Genomic DNA, 22,243 nt, shown 5'->3' with positions numbered 1-22,243 from the left:
CATCTTCATTTGAACATGTTCATCCAATATCACAGTGCCACAGTGTATTTCTCAAGAATTTGATGTTTATTATCTGAAACATGGGCAGATTTTGTCCACACTGTAGCTTCTTGGGCTATATGTAAACAAAATAAGAGGATCTCAACATACGAGACCAAGATAACCCATGCCTTTATGTACAGTCAACCTGGGAGGATACAAAATGCAAGTCTTCTCTCCGTATTTAATCATTCACAGGTATTTCACAAAGAAAGGCAATTAGGAAGAAAAAAAAACAAGAAAGAAAATGAAATCATGTAATCCAATAAAATACGTTCTAGTGATTTGGTGTCCCATCTACTCGTGTATGCAGTTTGACATCAGAAGGCATCTGAGTCTTACTTCATAATTGGCACATTACAACATTTAGACTGTGTTGACAGTGAAAGAGAGAGAAAGGCATGAACAAGGGTCATGGTCATGTTGTTAAAAAACCATGCAATCATCAAATTATTTTTGATTTTAATCAGGATCTAAATTGCACTTGATTTTGGTCATCAACAGCAGCTTAAATATTAAAGCAGTCTGTTCCTCTATTTTTGTCTACATTATGAATTGAATGTTATGACTGGCTTTCTCAGTTCTTCTTTAATCTTTGTTTTATCAAAATGTGCTAGAAGTGTCAAGTATATTTCAACAATGAAAGCTGTGAGAATTCTCCATCCTTTTTTCCCCCCATCATCCAAGGTTTCAGTTTAAATGTAGTCATTTTTGTTTGGCAAAATTGCTAATTTTAGGCATCGTTTGTACACAAGAACAGAGGACTAGAAATACACAAGACCTAAACGCAGTATTGACAAGACTGAAACAAGCTGGATAGGAGTTGTGATGAAATAGTAAATTATGTAAATCTTTTTCTCATTTAATAATTTTTTAACAAATGTTTTACAAGCAAATCAGAAAAAAATCAAACATGCATTATTTGAAGTATTTTGGCAAGAATTTGGCTTCAATCTCACAAGAAATGTGCACAAAGTCTGTGTCTTTAAGTGTGTAAATACATTTCCATGTGATCATAGGCTGTATAAAAACATATACGTTTTTTAACTAAGGGTATTTAGACTTTGGTTAGGAATAGAATGTCTTGCAGAATAAAAGTCTAATGATTTATAAATATTAAATCAAGCACAAATAATTAATACCCCATTTTTGCCTGATCTTATATAGGTTTCTCCAAACAATTAGAATTAAATAGCTAAAATAATAAAAAATAAAGCTTTTCTAAAGCAAGTTGCAATGAGATGGTTTGCAGTCATTTACCATTGGTTCTAATCGGTGACAATTACATCGTCAAGCACATAACATTGTCAGTTGCTTTAAGGTTATGCGATTATTTAAAACCATAGATGTCAGTAAAATACATGTGAACAGGAGAGACAGATTTTTAATCTAAGCTGCCTTAACGGTATATTTTGAAAAGTGCAAATGTGAGCCACAATAATGTCTTCCATAAGCATCTCTTTCTGCTCTATCAGATGTATTCTCTCAGAGAAGATCCTCTCATGATTATAGAAAGATTCATTTTGTGTTAATCCTATTTTTTTACTGATTCATCAATCACTTGGTCGAGAAATTCATTTAGGTAGAACAAGGAATGCATTTAACAAACATAACCACATTACTGCACCGCTATATTCGCAACTCTAAAAATACTATCCAACGTTAAAAAGGAATCTCTGTGTAAAAAATAAATGAAATAAAACGAAAAGAACACACACACACACACACACACACAAACACACGTTTGAAAAACCATCCATAATCCATTCGTCACATTTGCACTGAAACATGCAAGGTTTAAATCTCAGTCCTGTCATACATTTGTGCCTACCACAGCATTTAGCACTCAGTGCTGTCATTTCAAAATCAAAAATGCAGCCTTTCGGTAATGTGAAGACTTCTGGAAGCTCAGATTTCATTAAAATGAAGAAAGTGTTACCAGCTTGAATAGAAACAATTACTTTTTGTATTCCTTCCTTCCTATATTTCTTTCATTTGTATCCTTCCTTCCTTCAATTCCTCTTTTCCCCCACTCTTCCTTTCTGTCTTTCCTTGCTTTTCTAACTGATGGAAGTATTGAAAGGCTTTGGAAAATAAGAGAAGACTGCGACAGAGTTAATGGTGTTTGTTAAGACAGACGAGTTAAATGTCTTCAAGAGGAATGTATCTGAAAAAGGAATGCAATGCTTGTGTTAACATTGTACAAAAACTCGCTCCAAAATTTGTAAATGGACAACCCTCCACAATCTATACATTCAGGCACTGAAAAAAATAACATGCCAATTTGTAACTAAAAAAGGTTAGTTGCACCCAATTTCCCTTAAAGGAGCAAGGGAACTGAATCCTTAAGGTTGGCATTCCTGCATTATTCTACTCAGTAGTAAGGTCATGTGCTCCTCCGTCTCCAGCTGAACGCTGAAGTGATCGCAAAGCACCCAGAAGCGCTCTCGGTGCTCATCCTGGCACAGATGTCTTATAGGACCAGTGAATCTCTTCTATGTGGGTGCGTCGCTCCTTTGTGGTCTACGTTGGTTTACCTTCCTGTGGACCCCATGATGTCGCAGTTTGAAGGACCAGTTTCCTGGACTCACTCTAGCTTCCTGAACTCAGTCTTGTAAATATATGAGGGCTTTACAAAAAAGCTAACTTGAACAGCCATACAATGGCTAAACATAAACCATATATCTACTATTTTTGAATTCTTCTCTACTTATTAATACGAGTCCTCAATCTCGGCTTGATCATCTTACGTGATTAAGTCTGAGACCTTTGGAAGCGGCGAGGGGGTCCAGGTCGGCGTTAGCCACTGTCAGAGGAAGTGTGCGGGGCAGTGGAAGGGGAGCGACGCCGTCTGGAGGGGGTCCAGGAGCGTTCTGAGCCCAGTGAAGCGGGGCGGAAGCGGTGCATGAAGCCATCCAGGAGGTCCTGCTGCTGCTGAGTTATGGCTTGGGAGATCAGACAGGGCAGAGCCTGCAGGCTGCCGGTGACTGCGTCCAGTTTGTCCTCCAGCGTGCCAATACGCTTGTCCAGCTCCTCGCTGCGTTCCTGCAGCTCTGACACCAGGTCGTACATCACATTCTGTGTCTAAAAGAGAGCGTAGAGAAAGAGTGAGATCGAATGAAATCAATCAATATCAACCCATCCATCCATTTATTCCTACATCTTATTTAGATTAAATATTTGGTTTCACTTTATTTTGATGGTCTCTTTTGAACAATCTGTTGACTATTATTGGCATTGCACCTACATGTCTACTAACTCTCATTAGAGTGTTAGTCGAGTATTAGTAGACTGGTAGGGTTAGAGTAAGTTGAGGTAGTTGCAAAGTTACTTATAGTCAGTAGAATGTCTGTTGGGGGACCAACAAAATAAAGTTAGCAGATATTAAGCAGACACTCTGCTAATACTCCAATGAAAGATAGTTGACACATAGGTGCAACGTTACTTAGTCAACAGAATGTTCAAAAGGGACCATCAAAATAAAGTGTTAACATTTTATTTATTTATTTACTTTAGTACCACCCTTTAGAAGAAACTCGTAAGTTTCCCAGACACCAAAAACAGGTACAATTTACCCAGATCATCAAAGGTTTTCATTTAATTTATTTATTTCACATTTCATTTGATTTTCACATTATGAAGCCTTTAACGTACCTTCGCCAAGTCCACCAGAGTGTTGGCCTGGTCATTGAGTTTCCTCTGCTCCATTTTCACACTGCGGAGCCTGGGAGGAGGCAGGGTTATGGAGGGATGGGGGGTTGGGAGGAGGGGGACATTAGGGAAGAGTAACAGATTCCTGTCAGGAAGACTTGATAAGGATGAAGGATAGAGAGAGAGTGGCCTGCATGCAAGCATTCACAGTCCTGTTTGCCATACCAGTCATGCAAACCCAATCTATGAAATGTAAAGAAGAGAAAACTCTTAACTTAACGTTCAAACATGACACATCTCCTTTTGCCCCTGCAGGCACGCGTCAACCATTCACAAAAAAAGCCATCCGAGAGCCTCGTTTGTGGATGAGGTCAAAGGAAGTGGCAAACAGCTGAGGTAGAGGTATATGTGACACCGCTGAAAATGCTTGTGAGAATGGCATTGCTTGCTGTGGGCTTGCTTCTGAACAAAATTTTAAAAGAATGTGTTAATGAAGTTTTTTTTATTTGTGCCATAGCAACTATGAAAGAGTACAGGGATGACTCTGACCATGAGGAGACATTGTAAGAAAGGCTGCCTTAATATCCTGCCCGTTAAGTGTCGTAATTAAAACAATGCGAGTCTTCCGCTCCGATTTGTCATTCATTAGCTAAATGCCAAGCTTTGAAAAATGTTAGCTTTTTTTTTTTTTGTCTTTTCAAGCTTAAGGATTTATTTTGGAGTATCCAAAAATAAAAATCTGGAGATGCAGGACATGGTCAGCATTCTTTCTAATGCAAAAACTCCATATCATCTTGCATCAAAGCCCTGGATGACCCTAAATGTCTTTAGCTTAAGTTAGTGCCTGAGGTGGAAGGGAACACGGCATCAACCGAATACATGCTTTATCAATAGACAAAGTCTATAGAGGTTAATTGCAAGACTATTTAATGAAAGTCAATCTTTAAAGGTGCTGTTTCTGAATGTCCTGAACATCCTGTCCCACATACTGTGCTTAGTTTTCCTCTGGACACATGAGGCGGGGCTATCAATGCAAGTTAATACAGAGATTTACGCTTTTGAATAATGGATTTGGTGCAAATGAACAAATCAACAGTTCCAAAGATGCTTCTCCTTCAGAAGGTTACATAAAACCATACAGCATTAAGTAATGTTGCATCTTTTTCATTCTAGACTTAGAATGGAGAGAAGCAATATAGGTAACCAAAATCGGCATTCAGCTTCCGACTCCATGCATATGAAACAAAGACAGGGAGGATGTGAGGAGAAAAACACAGAGGACAAAACTTACTTCTGAGCTCTGCAGTGATAGAGCAGAACGAAGACAAAACACAGTTTAAGTTTAGAAACCACAACATATACACAACATGTGAGCCATTACACTGCACTAACCATAACCACAACGTAAGGGTTTGGGGAAGGAGAGGGGAGAAGGACAATCATCACATTACAAAGAATAACATGCTGACTGATTCTCCTGAGAAGGTTCAGAAATCAATCCTAATGTCTTTGACACTTGATTGACAAGAACTTGTGATGCAATATGGGCATCAATGATTTTGGCAACCGGATTACCAAATACCTTCCGCTTCTTATTTAACGTGACTTTAAAAAATATACAACAGTTCCTTAAAAAAAAAAAAAGACACAAAACCAAAACGTTCAAAACATGAAAGAGTAGTTTCTCAAATTAGTGAAGACAAACAAAACATACAGTTGAACATCCATTATAAATGTATATACAAAATTACCACATTTTAACTTTTAATCATACTGATCGTTCAAGGGACAATTAATCATAACTGCAGTTTATCATTAATAAATAGCCTGCAAAAAATCTGAATTGTATCAACATTTTGCTTACTGGTGAATGGCCTGCAAGAACTTGCGCTGATGTTTGCGCACTTTGGCATGATCTATCTTCTTCACTAATTTTGTGTGTTTGTAGATGAGCCATGTTTCCCTGAGTACATTGGCAGCTGTGTTCTTTACCTGGAAGAAAAAGATGAAAATTCAACATTACTACAGAATTGCAATACATGACCATTATGCATTTTCCAGAGAAACTGGGAAAGTAAAAAACAAAAAACAAATAAAACATCAGGATTGGTTAAAATACATATTATTTTTTAATAAATACTCTTATCACTTACTCGTTTACAAAGTTGGGTGTCCATCATGAAATTGTGGACGTGTTTCTCAGCTTTTGTCAATTCTAACTTTCTGGCCACCACCGCGACTACAAGTGCAGTGCAACCAGCTCCCTACAGGAAGAGATAATGAATAGTATCTGTTTTCAACATAAATATTACCACTCAAAATGGGACAAAAAAGTTCATTTCACAAATGCAAACAAAATTTTATTTGAAATACTACATTTAAATATAATTCCTTTTTTAAAGACATACCATGATTCCTGTAAGAAGACAGACCCCTTTCCCACAGTATGTATGAGGGACCATATCTCCATATCCAATTGATAGGAAAGTTATGGAAATTAGCCACATAGCGCCAAGAAAGTTACTAGTGACTTCCTGTTTGTCATGATACCTAGAATAGTAAGAACAGAACAGGCAGAGAATCTAAATCAGGCTGTGGAAAAAAGGCTAAAAGTTTAATTATGAACATTTTGCCCATCTGACAAAATATATGTAGAAATAGAATTGGGTAAAATTAAATCTCAACATCAGGTCTTTGATGCTTTTTTCCCCAATAAAGACAATAATGGGAAAAAAACCCCCACAAACTAATAGAAAAATGACCAAAAGCAGTAAATACCGGACAACATCTAATATTATTTTAAATATTTACATGGTAATGTTTTTGACCATACAACATTCTGTACCTTCCCAGACTCAAAACAAAATGCTCAATGTTCTGCTGGAATATTTATAAAGTGAAAGCAATAATAAATGAAAGAATGAATGAATAAAGAAAGAAATAATAAAATTCAAAGTTTTTAAACATTTATGAAAATTAATAATTCCTTTAAAACACAAATTATTTTGTATTTTCAATAGGAAATTAAACAACCAGCACAAATGGTCCAATAAATTCTCTGTTACTTTTCACTTTGCATATCAGCAATGCTTGACTGTGAAATGCAGTCCACAAGTCAGTGGAAGGATGATCCAGATCAGCTATAGAAATGTTTAAAAATCCCCAGAGACCAATTCAAATGACCTAACTTATTGGTCCCAGACTAGACTATTGCTAGCAGCTCATCCACATATCTGCAGGAGGTTGACCTTTTCAGCAGCCTGTCAAAGAGGAGCTAAGCACAGGTCAGAAGACATTTATCTGATGAGGAATAACAAAACAAGGCCCAGGCTCTTCAACGGTCACTTTGAGTAGCCGGACTGAACGAAAGTGACCCACAATGTTAATTCAGTATCTAATCAAACACATTTATTACATAAAAAATTAAATGTTCCTCAATATCCACTCTAAGACCGCATACTCAAAACACAAGAGATGACATGCCACCATCAGTTGCACCTGTCTACAGCACAATTCATCTCTGTAGTCATGCTCTAAGAGCAGGAGCGTTGTAATTGTTTTTTATTGTTCAGTGTAATGGGAGAGTCCCGTTATCACATGCGAAAAGCATAGTTACCATGCAGGCATTTTAAAGAAGAAATCCACATCCTGCATGCTGAATAAGCCAGTATATTGAGAGCAAAAATGCGAACCCTATAGTAAAACAGTATATGCAAGTTGATCACAGTATATGCAAGTTGTTAAAAATTTGTTCTAGTGAGGGATTATTCACAGCAATTAGGATGTTTGCCCATGTGCTACATAACTATTGTAAAACAACGCACAGTGCTGGCACAAACCATTCTCATATAGGTTTAGTCATTTTCAATGATCTTTTTTGAAGCTGGTGTCAGATCTCAGAGGTGAACAAGTCCTTGGCATACCAGATTTTACTCTCGAAGAGCTCTGGTAAAGACCCTCTTTTACATCAGACTTGCATTCTACAATTATCTTAACAATATGCTTGCTCCTAGAAATCTATTAGATGCTAATAATTCACACGGCACAATTTTGGAAAGAGGTCGTGTCCTGTGAGGTCTGTTTGCACACATGAACATGAATATGCAATGCAAATCTGATCATGACTATGCACACTGTCTTAATCATTAGCTTGCCTTTGTTTTGACAGTGAAGAAGTGGATTAACATTTCCCTCAATGCTGGTAATCGAAAGCAAAAAGCTACATACTGGCCTTCTAAAGCTCTCAATATACTGTATGCAATACTGGCATAAAATGGAGAAGAGCTGGCACCACCTTCAACTTAGATCAAGAACTCTATCTGAAAAAAGATGTTTCCCCAAATACCCGTCATATCCCAATTTCACATAAAAACCCATACAGTTGTTTCGTAGAAAAATTCACAGAACCCAGCAATCCCATACCTTTAATGACTCGTACCCTGACAGCATGGTTAAAGGATGCAATGATGGAGCAAATATAAAGCCACTTAAATGTATTTACCTATCAAAATGCACGAATACTGATTTTTGTGTTATGGCCAATAATTAATAAATGGCCAATAATAAAATTCTGTTAGACGTTTTAAATGCCTCAAGTGAATTTAGGCATCACATCATTAAAATGCACAGCATGAAAAATGGATATTCAATATAAAATTTGCTAAAGATTACATTTAACAGTGTAATTAAATTAGTAATTATTATTGTTTTTACAGAAAACTTAAGCGAGCATTAGATGATGGACATCTAAGGGAAATGATTATGCACAATGAAATATTCAATATATCTTGATTCAATAATAATAATAAAAAAAAAATAACATCGGTTGATAACCAATACAATACCAATATATTGTGCAAAATCTAAAAATAAAAATAGGGGAAATAAGTATGCACAATTAAATATTCAATATAACCTGATACAAATACATAAAAAAATAAAAAGTATCAACATCAATTGATAACCGATATGGTACCGATATATTGTTCAAAATCTAAAAATGAAACAATAGGGTAAAGTAAGTATGCATAAATACATATTCAATATAGACAGATACAAAAAAAAAAAAAAAAAAAAAAAAAGCACTAACATCGGTTGACAACCGATATTGTACCGATTGTGCATCCCTAATGTTAATTAAGTCTCACACAGAGGCAACGCCCAACAAATATAATACCATAGTTTAGTCCCCCATTCCCTTACATAGTAGTTCACTTCATTGTCCGCTCACACTGCAAGTTACAGGCCTCAGTGTGACATTAAAACCAGACAAGGTTCAGACACAATATTACAGTTCTCTGGAGGAAGGTAAGATGCTTTGGGCACAAGTTAAACCATCATCAGGACACGTTTTGTAGAAACAGTCCTTCTAGCACTAACTAAACATATGCTGTCAGTGAGCTGGTGTTTATTCATCTTCTGAATATCCATCCTTAACACAACACTCCAGTAACTGTGTGCACTAAAGACAGCATTCATGATGGAGATATTGTGGAGCATCTTGATAAAATGGAAGGTATTGTACTATAATGCACCTTCTCATATACTCTATTTCCTATCCAAGAATATCATGCTTTTCTGCTATTGTACTTTCAGCTACACGAAAACGTTATCTTTTGAGAAGAAGATAAAGATGGAATGATGCATGGAATTGTACGTACATTTGGGGAAAGGGCCTAAGAGAAGGAAACTGCCTGACTCATGCAAAATATTCAGGGAAAAGTGGGCAGGGAGGGGGCGGAAACAGGACCAAGAGATGTGAAGCGATGAACAGGGGGTGCATGAATTCAAGTGTGAATGAATGATAAGCCAACGTTGCAAATAGCAGCAATGTTCCTCCAATGTCCCAGCCCTTCCTTCATTTTCCCATCCCTCCCATTCCAGACGGACTCCGTGCTCGTCCAGTCTCACACCGTTCTGCCCTTTGGGCTGGCCAGTGTGCTTAGAGAAAAGAAAAAAGTGCAGTAAAAGGTCCAATTTAGCAGCACTTTGGAGAAACAAGCGCCTCTTTTGAATGACAACAGAGCAGTAAACATGAAGACTACCATGCTGTTTCATAGTTTACCAGAAGTGGGTACCCAGTAGTCTAGCATTCCAAAACCTTGCTATCTCTCGTCTCTGAGGAGACTGTGCTAGAATGGACAGCAACATTTCACCTTTATGTGCTCAATTTGTCATCAATAAGCGGCCCAGTGTTGTTCAACTGCTTGCACACATTGTCCGTGTGGTAATCGTTTAGATTTAAGCTAAACAAATGTGCGATCAAACGTTTGACCTGACCTGTTATAGCAACCTATATTTGAACACTACAAAGATGCAAAGATAAGCACATGTACAGTATCAGGTAAAATTCAAAGGTTTGTTACACAGGTTTTGCTGAAGATCTCTTTTGTGCTGGGGCGTATTACAGTTCAATAACAGCTGCTGAAGGAATAATCGGGGGGGAAAAAGAGTTGCCCTCAGGCCTGTTTGTAAAGGTGATTTGAAGGAGCTGCTCCATTTTAACACAAACTCCCTCCTCCTCCCTCCCTCCTACTCCTGAGCACTTTAGAAAGAGACGCTTGATTCACAGTGCTGCGCAAATCATAGCTTTTGAAACCATTAGTGCATTTGCTATCAACAAACTTCTCCTTTGCGGATGGTGCCACATTCACACATGTTTTTTTCCCTTCGTTTTTACCAATAAATTAATCTAATCGAGTTTTTATTTTTCGGTCAGAGCTGCTGAATCCCACCCCCTCCCCCCTCTTAGAGCAGCAGTGGCACCAGCTCAATGAACAATGATAGGTTTTCCACGGCTAGAGAACGAGGACTCACATGGCATCCCTATGGAGCAGCATAGAGGGGAAATAGAAAGTACAACAGTGAATTATAGTCACACACACACTCGAAACCTCCCATTCGCTCATACAGACACGCACACGCAACGCAAATTACTCACGCAAGAAAAAACCAGAGTGTGGGCAGCATCGTGTCGTGCATTGCAGCCGATGAGACTGGGGTGCAGAGTGCTGGGTAGTGGTATGGTGTAACATCAAAACCTTCACCTCGTTTACCACTCCAAACTCTTCATTGTTGCCTGTTCAGTCTCTTGTAAACCCACCAAAGTGAAATATAGCCAGAGACTGATCCTTTTGTGAACCACCTTTCAGAGTGAACCATCTTTCTGCCACAGAGATGAGAGTTACTGACACCTCTTCTTGTCATCTCTTTTCTTTTGCAAGGCATTTCTTTGGCTTAGATGGAACAGCTGTGTTTATTAGGGCTATTAGGGCTGGGTGCCAATACATATTTCTCAGTTCAGATCAATTTTGATTCACAAGCACTCAATGCAGTTTGATAACAATTTTGATTCTTTTTCATTTGATCGCAATTCATTTGGGGATATATCAATTATAATTTCCATTTCGCTAATACATGAAAAAATTTACTGCGTGTTTTTGATCCACTCAAAAGAGTCATTTGTTTGTGAATTTAACTATACTGGATATTATTGCAGTCCAACTCATGGTACCCCTGGTGAAAAAGACGCACTGTTAAATGTATTAAAAATGCATTATAGTATATTTGTATTGTACTAAAAACATACTCAAGTACATTTTTAATACATTTAAATGTATTATGTCTAGCCTTTTTAACACATTACATTCACTGCAAACTGATAAAATATAACTTTCTTTGTTGGGGCTTAGAGTAAAAGACCTATGGTTTTTAAGAACCAATTTCATGATTGTTCAAATGAAGATCGCAATTAATCTGAAAATAAATACTTTTTACCCAGCCCTATTATATAAGCATACTTAATTTCTAGTGCCTCATTCACACTGACAGCTTTTTGTATCAGCTTTTGAAAATCTGACTACAAATTAAATGTATAGCCGTTAAAAATGTCAGTTTTCTTGCTGCAGGGGAAAACGTTTGTATATTATTTGCAGCAGTGCATAAATGCGTCATATCATGAACAAGACGAAAGATTATCAGTGCATGAATCTATGAATCTATGAATAGCATGAACTAATGTAGAATGACGTCAAGTTCTGGATCGGTTTTCCTCGCATGATTTTTTATTGTATTGCTGCACGTGGGCAAATGCAGATCATATAGATCAGTGAAATCACTCACAGTAATATTAACGCTATAGTCGACTACAGCATCTCACAGGAGATGAATCAAGTGCATCTCCGCTGTACTCCTATTGGTTGTCACCGCATTGCATCACCTCATTTCGTTTGCACAGAATAAACATTACTTAACTTTGTCATATCGCTGGAGATTTGCAGTTCTCACTGAAAAACAATAACTTACGGTTGGTTTGTCGTTGTGAGTTGCTGGCGGTGTGAATGAGGCTTAAAGAAGTTTCTGCACAGCCCTATTTATTCAGATATGTTTGAAAGATTAATTCTGGTTAAATTAATTCTGGTACAAGGCATGTGTTGGAGAGGTAAAGGTGAGGAGAAGCAGATAACGTAGGCAGGAATGGCAAAGACAGTACAGATAAAACAGTTAATGATCATTGTCTTTTGAATCTAACCCATTCATCATCACAGTGCTGCTTTAGCCCAACAAGGCTGTGTATGTCCATACCCTAATGTGCATTAATATGTCGAAATCTACACTGCCTCATGGGATGAGATCATGATGATGCAGTTTTTTTGAAGTGGGTATCCTCGAGGCTCCTCAAAATTACCAAAACAAACCATTCCGCAAACAAACAATTAAGCAGTCATGAATTATTTAACAATTGCTAATACAGCTTACAAAACATGGACTGGGATTTGTGGTGCAATCGCAGAGCTGATGGGAGAAAAGCTCTTCATACAGGCAGAGTGAGGCTGTTGGAGATGCTCCTGGAGGGAATGAGTGAGTGGGAGATGCAGAGAGAAGAAGAGCGAAAGACAGAAAAATAGAGCGAGAACGAGTGAAGGGGAGGGGTGTAGCTGTGTAGCTTGGGATCACAGTCGCTGTGGTGCCATACCTCTCACAAACCCGAACGGTCCAGGCTGCGATGATCCAGGAGGAGATGCTGAAGACCAGCAGCACGGTGCCCGGGCAGATGGTCATGAGGGTCTTCATGACGAAGCGTGTGTTGAAGTTGATCTTGTTGAGGGCACCTATACTTCGCGAGGATGCGTCGGTGAAGAGCTTGCTATGAAGGAGCATGACCCGGCCAATCAGGTAGAGGCGGAGGAACATCGGGATGGAAAGAATGATGTCTACGTCGGCATCGGCCACAGAGGGCACGTAGGTGAAAGCCAGCCGGGCCGTCCATGTGAACACATACTGGCCCGGGATCGGGTGAATGGCACACACCAGCAGCTCCAGGACAATAAAGAAGATGCGCTCATATGTCATGGCTATCCTCCAGTCATCCGCCCCATTGTCCACCATGAACAGCTGCAGGAAACAGGAGAAGAACGGGGTGTATTAGCAGAGAAGTCGAGAGGAACTCTCTGTTCCTCTGGAAAACACATATAAGCAGTGGCGGAGCCAGGATTTTTTCATAGGGGTGGCCAGGCAAGGGCCAGCAACCAGTTTGGGGTGGCACAGAAATCTTAATTATTTTTTGATAAAAAATAATTTGAATATAATGTATTGGACTGTTTTAGTGCCTACACAACTGAATAAAGTTAATTTGTACTTAATTGTAATTGAGTTAGTAGTGAATTAGGAATCATGGAATACTGAGTGAATTTTATATTTTTTTTATTATTACCCACCACCTCATATTAAAATTAATTAAATAGTAATAAAAGGGCACACACTATAGCTAAAGTTCAACTTGCTTGTTCTACATTGTTGCATCTTCATGGATGAGATAGCATGCAGATAAATACTGTAGTCCAAAGATTATTCAACCTTCAATGCGTTTTTTATAATCAATGAACTCTTCAACCAATTCCGAGTTTGTCAAAAAAGTTTAACTTTCTATATCTGTTGTCAAAATAAATAATTGCAACAGTTCTATCATACCTAAATTAAAAAGGAAAACAAAAGTTCTCTTTTGAATCCCCATGTGCAAGAATGTGAACAAGGCGGAAGTCAACAGCACATAATGTAAAATTAACAAATTACAAATTTTTACAAATTAACAAATTAACGCAAAATGAATGCATATCTTCTAGTACAAATGCACAGTGCTCACATTTATTTGGACATTAAAATATTACATATCAGTTTGTGCCTTATATTGTGATCTCACATTGCAGAATAATTTAATCCAGACACATGTGACGCATAGTATAACAAATGCATGCAGTTTTGACAGCTTTAATCGCCTTTTTGATTCTTACATGAGTTAATTAACGGCAACTACGGCTACAGCACGCCGCATTTGCGCGTAATGTGCAAGCACAGTACAACGGCTGTCAGCCATATGACAGAAAAGTTAGTTTTACTGACATTTGGCCTGATAACATCTCATTTTACCAAAGATAGCCAACTGAATAAGGACAACGCCGTTTTCTCAGCATCTGACAGAAGTGTCACAAGCTTTCACACACACCTTCTAAAATAAAAGTAGCATGAGAAAAAAAGAGAACTACGTTTGTTGTTGACTGCACTCTATTCGACTTACTCAAAACGGTCTTGCAACCAACCAGTTGAGAAAGATTGACTCTATATTTACTATGTGCGTGAGAAAAGTCTCACGTTTTTTGTGGTCTTAAAGAGACGGTTCAGTGTTTTAAAAAAGAAAATTTTTGTCAATAAAAAAAGAGACAGAAACAGCAGTTGTGAGAGAAGTGGCCAAAGGGGTGGCCAAGCTTAGACCAAGGGTGGCCATGGCCACCCCTGGCCACCCCCTAGCTCCGCCAGTGCATATAAGTGGATGTAATGTCAGGTGATGACAAAGGTGAAGTGTGCCATTTTTTCAATGGTAAAAAACGTATTCCAGCTTGTACGAAGAGACAATTATAAGACCGGGCTGATTCCCTCAAAAAGTGTAAACACTCTGTAATAAAGGAATTGTAAAAAAATAAATAAATAAAGGCAACATGATGGATTAAGAGTTGTGTCAGACTACTTCATTAATTAAATTTTAATTTATCTAAATGCAAAATCTTGTTCAGCCCAAAAACTCTTGTCAAAGCCAGGGTTATTATAGTTGACTAAAACTAAAACCATTTAGAATCTGTTACTTCAGATAAAATATACAGTAGTGCAAAAGTCTTAGGCACGTTAGTATTTTTACCCCCCATCTTTTGCTGTAGTGTCAAGGAGTCTGACAACAGCCGGTCTGCTCCACACGGAGATCTGATCTCACCATCATCGAGTCCATCTGGGCTTACATGAAGAAACTGAAAAAACTGAGACTAAATCCAGAAGAACTGCGGAAACGCTTGAAGAAACCTACCTGCAAAGCTACAGTACTATGAAAAGTTTTAGGTACTTCTGTAAAAATGCTGTAAAGTGAGGATGCTTTCAAAAATAATGTCAGGAATAGATTTTATTTATCAATTAACTTCTATTAAGTAAATCAAATCAATATTTGGTCTGACCACCCTTTGCGTTTGAAACAGCTTTTTTTTAGGCACAATTGCACATAGTTTTTCAGGTAGAATTGCAGGAAGGTTTCTTCAAGCGTCTTGGAGATGTTGCCGCAGTTCTTCTGGATTTATTCTGTCTCAGTTTTTCTCCTTCTTCATGTAAATCACAGACCGACTCGATGATGGTGAGATCAGATCTCCATGTGGATCATACCGGCTGCTGTCAGACTCCTTGTGCATACAAAAATCTCACTAGATTACTACAATTAATAGCAAAAGGAATGTTTGGAAATGTAAACTAATATTTCCCACTACAGTAAAACTACAAGTAACTGGCTTAAAACCATTTTTTTTTTTTTTTGTGTGAAAATAATAAAGCGCCCAAGACACAGTACTGTGTCTGTACTGTACTGTGCATTAACTGAAATAAACTAAAACATAAAAAACCTTAAACATTTTATTTCAGCTAGTTGCCAAGGCAACATTTCTCATTTTACTAAAACAACTAAAAGTAAAACTAATAAAAATGACACGACACAAAACACAATTACTAAAACTAACTAAAATTAAACTGAAAATGGAAAATATAGCCTAAAAATAATACAATTTAATCTCAATGATTCTAAAATAAAAACTATGGATTTCAGGTTCATCAAAAATTAAATTAATAACATTTTTGTTACAACGATAAATGTGTACGTTTTCTTTATCAGCATTTTACACATAAATCTCAACTGTGTATGACTAAATCAACAATAACAGGATAAAAATCAGCATAAACAGCAAAACAATAATACTATAACAGTAACAATCAAATGTAGCCATGCTGAAATGTCCAGCACATTTCAATGTCATTAATTTGGAGGCGGGACTATCAGTATGGCCAGCCAATGGCAGATAGGGGGAGTGTTTTAGAAGCCTGCTTGAAAATGTTTTTGAATTCTGTTTGTTGATGTTAGTGACACAAAAATGTACACATTTCACCTTAGAATTATCATTAACAGAACATTCAAATACAAGACAATCAAGTTTTTATTCTTTATAATCAAGAACTAACCTGTATTTCCCGAGCGTGGTACATTATTATAAGACCAAGCAAAATAACAGTGGAAAGGCTGATAAGGCATTTCAGTGCAAATGAATATGAAGATTCCTGCAGCAAGAGAAACAAAACACACCATTAGTATGACCATACATAACCACAGTCTTTCAGCTTATGCTAAAGTTATGAAATCATGCTTACTAAATGAAACATTTTTGGATGAATAGATGCTGTCTAAACCATCTGCGTCACACAATACACTGCATTGCTTCACCATGGAGGAGTTAATCCCCACTGTGTCAGGAAAAAAAATCACTTTCCATAATATTCCCCATGGCAACAAATGAACCTTATGCATTTGGGAACCAAACCATCTGATTAGGTTTGATATTAGGTTTACTTTCGGCATAAACTCCCTATGACATACAGTACATGGACAATCACGCTATGCACGTGGGTGTATTTGATGTGAATACTTGAACATGTTTTTCGGCACTGTCCTGTCATCTCAGCTTAAATGTGTTGGTGGGAGTGAGGGACTTGTTAGTTGAAATGTTAGTGTTGTACAACAGAATGAGGATTGCAGATCGGCATGTTTCAGAGACTGATAATAAACGGAAAGGTATAATGTAGTTCAGTACATAAAATACCCATTTAGCCCATCCAAGCATATCAGTCAATATTGAAATACCGTAAACCTGTATTTTTTTTATGTTACACTTAAAAGCTAGTAATTTAGTGTTAGTTAAATTAGTTTTTTTAGCTTACTTTGATGTTATGGTAGGTACAAAACCGGCTATTCCTCTGTTAAACATCTGTCATGTCAAAATAATTCTATTCTAAATATACAAAAATGATTGACTTTTTTTAAAGAAACTAGCTGTATGCAAAGATTCACAAATCAAAATTTTATGTTCTGTCAGAATGAGGAAGTGAGGAAAGTGTGCATAATTTATGTAACCACAGAAAAGCAATTAAAAGATTCAATTTTAACAGTGAAATTAGACTCCCTTCTCCCTTACCCCTTCTAATTTAACCCCAGGTCCCAATGGTCCCTCTGCGAAAAAATTAGGTCTGAAATTGTTATAAATTTCCCGTGTGACAAATTACACAGTAAACTAATTATTGCACCTGTTGGTCACTGGAAGGTTTTTTTTCAAAGGTCAGATTCCTAACAAACACATCTTGAGTGACTTTCTTTCCTGCTGACATTCACATGCCATTGTTCCTCGCTTTTCTTTTCTTTTCTTTTCGTGCAAGATCAAGCCATGTGATAATTCTGTTAATCCAGCTGAATGTGACAGTAGCAGTGTAGCAGTTCTCTCCCACAGGGCTAGAAATAGCACAACCATTACAAAATCCACATCTCAAGGGAACTGAGTGGTCACAGTACCAAACACCTCATTTTGTGGACCCCACATTAAGAATCGCTTTGGGAGTTTTCTGTAATAGGCCTACCACAAAGTTTATAGCATTTCAGCCCTCCAGTACTGCTTGTGAAAAAGACTACAAAACAGTAAGGAGATGAGAAGAGCTACATCCCAGAGTAGATCGATGCGGTTTAGAGGACAAATATTAATATGATATCTGTATGTACTACAATGGTGGCTATTTATGCCAAAGGTTATGAGGGATGACATGAGGAATAGTGGGCTCCTAGGACTGGGACCACTAGTGAAAATTTCACTATTTTACATTTTAATATTAAGATTTCTTTATTAAAAATCCTATTATCAGCATAATAATTTTCTTGAAAATTTTAATTGAAAAATGATCATGAATTCCAGAATGTCTTTTTGTTTGTCCTTTTTGCTGTATTGACAGCAGCGCTCAAGTTGATAATTTCACAAATGTATTAATTTTTTTCATGTACAAATGCGTAGTGACCTATATACATAGTGCAGACAATTACTTATTACTTATTTATTTTAGATTTATCTAGATCATATAATTTCTGTTTAATTTTAGGTTGAGATTTTTAATCCCAGAATTTCACTGTGGTCTCAACCATTTGGATCCCACTGCTTATCATGGGGAACATGAAAAGAGGAAGCACCTACCTTAGTGTAAACCCCCCAGGATAGTTCAGTCTCAGTTACCATGACAACGATCCCAAACATACCGAATATTAGGGCATAGTCACTTAGCCGCTTGCGCTTCTCAAAAAGTGCCCTCCTGTGGCCCAACTTGTAGCCAATATCTTTATTTTTTTTCTGTGGTGCGTTGCCACTCTCTCGGACCAGGCTCTCATTGGACGCCTTGCTGGGGTCCTCGCCACCTCCCTTGGAGACGACCACTTCCAGGCCGGAGCTGTGAAGAGTCTGGAGCGGCTGGGTCTCAGAGTCATGCTCTGCTAGGTTGCGTCGTGACGCCGCCAGGCTGCCCAGTGGTCTTACCACTCCTCCATTGTACTTGCAGCTGTTCATGGCTATCTGAGGGAGTGAGTGACTGCTCTCAGAGAGGGAGGGCTTGGATCCAGCATGGCTCAGCTTTGTTCGCTCAGCATGTGCCTGTCAGCAAAAATCAAATACAGACAAATAGGTGTCAGCAGCATATACACTGAAACCCAGCATTAATCTACTCTATTGGCCCTGCTCCATGACCGGAGTGTCCCAAGGTTCATTTCATCAGAAAACTACTGTAGCATCTTCACACCTCAGTGTATCGCAATGACTAAATGTAATTTGGACAGTAAACAAGTATAAATCGATACACTTTAATATAGTTGTGTGTGAATGATCTAATTTTATAATGAGCAAACTGTGAGGTCTGATAAACTGTCTACTGCTCTGACAATATGGATAAAACAAATAAAAAAAGATAGTATTTCTTTTTAGTTCAGCCCTCTGAAGGAATACAATGGCAGAAATTACCCACACAGAACAGATGTGCAGCAATCGTGATGGTTGGCGGCTAAACATCCCAATATGGAGAGGTATAATGACGTTTGGATGTTTCACTGTTAGCCTGGAGTGAGGAGTGGGCTTTGTGAAAGCTGTGGCACTGGTGTTCTCTCACACTCCTGGATCCATGTTTCTCTCACAGACGAGCAACCAGTGGAAAATAAAGTGGAGCTAAAACTGGAATACTCGCAATTAGGCCCGTTAAGATCATGAATTTTGTGCTGACGATTAATTGTAATACAAAAATAGCTGTGATTAACGTTTAATCTGTTTTGTTCATGTAAGCCTAATTTATTATATTTGTATATTTTCGGCGTCTTGGAATTATATAATAACATTTTTAAGGTAAAATATTTAAATATTTCTTCTTGGTCCATTTTATGTTCCACTTTATGTTCACACTGGAGCCCAGAAAACATATAATATCTGTGTGAAACTGTAAGGACCAACTTTACACGAATGCTGGCATTTCTTTACACACTTAAATTTACTTTAATTTATTTGAATGACAAAATGTGACTGAAATTTAAACTGTAAAATTATCACAGTTATCCAGCCATCTCAAATAATTGTGATTATTAATTAACTTATATACTTATTGTTTATAAAGATAAGTTTTATTTGTTGGATGATGGAAAATCTAAAATTAAAAATCAAGGAAATAAGCATGAACTAAAAATTCAGTATTGGTCAATACTGATAAATAAGAATATTGATAATTTAAAAAATGTCTTCATGCTCATGTCCTGAACATCAGTGCCACAAGAAATCATCACAGAGATTACAACAGAACAGAATATTCCGGTCTTTTCTGTAGCATTGTTTTGGACCTGCTCTCTACATTCTTGAACAAAAGAGAAAAAAAATGGCAAAATCTTGCTTTAGCAGAAACTTCTTCACAAATTAATGATGTTGACTACAAATGTGTGTTAGCTGTCACCTCACATTTGCACTGGGTAATCAAAACCCAATATATTTCCAAAGAACCTATTCATTAGCGCTCATTTTCAAGCGGTTCAAATGGCTATTGAGGAAACAATGCAAATTCAAGACTCAATCCAAACTGAAAACATTGTTTATGTAATTCTAATCAAATGAATATGGAATAGATACTCTGATTACAAACAATTCAACTGTTGAGGAATGTAAAATATCATCCAGACATCAGACACTAAAGATATGTACACATTTGACCACTCCAGACATGTTGACGCATCCGCCATCTTGGAACAGTCAACACGCCGATGCTGTCATCACTCACAGTAAAAATCAATACGTTTTCCAAGATGCCACAATATTGTGCAGCCTCTAAAAAACACTGAGATTTAGGCCACATCCACACAAAGCCAGAGCTTTCCCTATCCGATCTTTTTTTCCCTCATTCTAAAAAAAAATTCTGTGAACAAACCGACTCAAAACGAAAAACAAGTAGTATACTTATCGACCAGTATGTGGCGCTGTACTTTTGCCACAGAGATACACTAAAAACGGAGAAGACTTGGAGCATGCGCATAAACCTTGCGTGCTGTATAGAACACATATAAGGCTCAGTAGCTTCTTCTTCCTCTTCTTTTTTTTTTAACAAGAACTTTATTGAACAATATAAACAACAATAAATGGCCTGGTACAAAATATGAAATGTCTTAATCAAGGCATATGAAAGAAAATATAAATAAATAAATTAAATAAATAAAAAAATTAAAATGCATTCAAGTAAATAATAAATAAAGAAATAAAAAAGGCTCAGTAGCTTCTGCAGCACGAGTACACAAGCATGTAGTCCGCAGTGTGTTTTTGCTGTTACGTGACGTAGCGGTGTCTGACTAGGGTCGACACGTGGGGTGATGACATAATCGTTTCACAAAATATACTAATTGGCTATACGCACGAAAACGCAAGGATGTCGTTTTCAGATTTATCCACTCTGGGACCCGGTTTCAAAAAATAGCGTTTTCAGGCTCCCAAAAAGCCAAATCCGTCTGGACGAAACGCCAATACAATACAAAATGTTTACGTATACAACTGAATGCGTCTCCGTGTGGACAAGGCCTTAATTTCCCCCAAAAAATGGCATAACATGTTCACAGGTGACATGTTGGTTTGTGTTTTTATATGTATTAACTGGATATTACAGATTTTTAAACTATGGTAACTTTTTAATGTTGTGTTAACTAACGCCTTCATCTTGTTTTATTAAATCCTAAATCATCTGCTGAAGACTATTGCAGATGTAGATATTCATACATGCATATTACTACAGTTGCAGACATAGTCAACTTGCTCTCGAGTATTCACAGACCGGCTTTGACCGTTCTAATATTGCGGATGGCTTAGCTTACGTATAGCGGCCAACAGAAGCAGACTCTGAGGCATCTATGTATATCTATGATGGACACACACTTACACAGGCCCGTCACAGTGGCTTTTCAAGTCTAACAACTTGGCTTTACATGCAACTGCCATATCACTTCTTTCCTAGCTATTCTGAACTTAATACAACACCATTTCCAAACACCCCATCAGCTAATGCAAGTTTGAGTGTGTCAAATTTTTAATGTCAGTACTATTAATAGGAGGCTCTGAACACAGAAGAGGCCACTTTGAAAGTGATGGTATTAAAAAAAATCACTGCATTAGTGACGGGAGAATATGCCAACAGAATCATCTACCTTTGTATGAAAGCTATAATGCAAAACCACATCACTAGTAGGCATGTTTTCAAAAAGGACACATTTTGCACTGGAGGACCAAGAGAGGGTACTTGCAGTGCATTATACAAATTCACACTGTTTGCTTTGCTTACATGCGTTACGCAACCTTTCAGTGTTTCATTCTAACGCAACTGGGACTGACCTGAAAAGGTCACATTCAAAAAGAATTCACTGTAAAAAAAAAAAAAAAAGAATTATATATATAAAATAAAAAACAATATAAAACCATAACCCCAGTGTACAAACTAGTGTGGAATACAAAAATGATAATGATAATGATAGTTTGCATGCTAATAATCTAGCTAGAGGTTTAGAGACTAAAATAATTTCTTTCCTTTAACATTTTGATTTCAGGTTTAATCATTTCTATTTAGATGTTCTTACCAAGACATTTCCATATCTTGATATTTGCAT

General features: G+C 37.3%; 1 protein-coding gene across 4 annotated transcripts in view; it reads right to left on the bottom strand.

Annotated features, from left to right (window-relative positions):
- Positions 1-47: 47 nt before the first annotated feature.
- kcnn1a (potassium intermediate/small conductance calcium-activated channel, subfamily N, member 1a) overlaps positions 48-22,243 on the bottom strand; it is a 32,254-nt gene continuing 10,058 nt past the window's right edge. For 2 of the 4 annotated variants that reach the window (XM_084120396.1, XM_084120394.1), the window contains exons 2-9: positions 18,276-18,725; positions 16,231-16,326; positions 12,665-13,083; positions 6,099-6,240; positions 5,844-5,954; positions 5,555-5,682; positions 3,694-3,763; positions 48-3,123 (exon numbers count right to left, since the gene is read on the bottom strand). In XM_084120396.1, coding sequence (XP_083976522.1) covers positions 2,839-3,123; positions 3,694-3,763; positions 5,555-5,682; positions 5,844-5,954; positions 6,099-6,240; positions 12,665-13,083; positions 16,231-16,326; positions 18,276-18,641 — 1,617 coding nt within the window. In that variant the 5' untranslated portion in view covers positions 18,642-18,725 and the 3' untranslated portion in view covers positions 48-2,838. Of the gene's footprint in view, positions 3,124-3,693; positions 5,319-5,554; positions 5,683-5,843; positions 5,955-6,098; positions 6,241-12,664; positions 13,084-16,230; positions 16,327-18,275; positions 18,726-22,243 lie in introns of those variants that run through there. The other 2 variants (XR_014607173.1, XM_084120395.1) reach the window with 2 other exon arrangements.

This window comes from Abramis brama (assembly GCF_963993115.1).
Source record: "Abramis brama genome assembly, chromosome: 7".
In the NCBI taxonomy this organism is placed as follows: domain Eukaryota; kingdom Metazoa; phylum Chordata; class Actinopteri; order Cypriniformes; family Leuciscidae; genus Abramis; species Abramis brama.
Note: the sequence above shows the minus strand (reverse complement) of the source record. Positions and strands in the feature narration are given on the sequence as shown.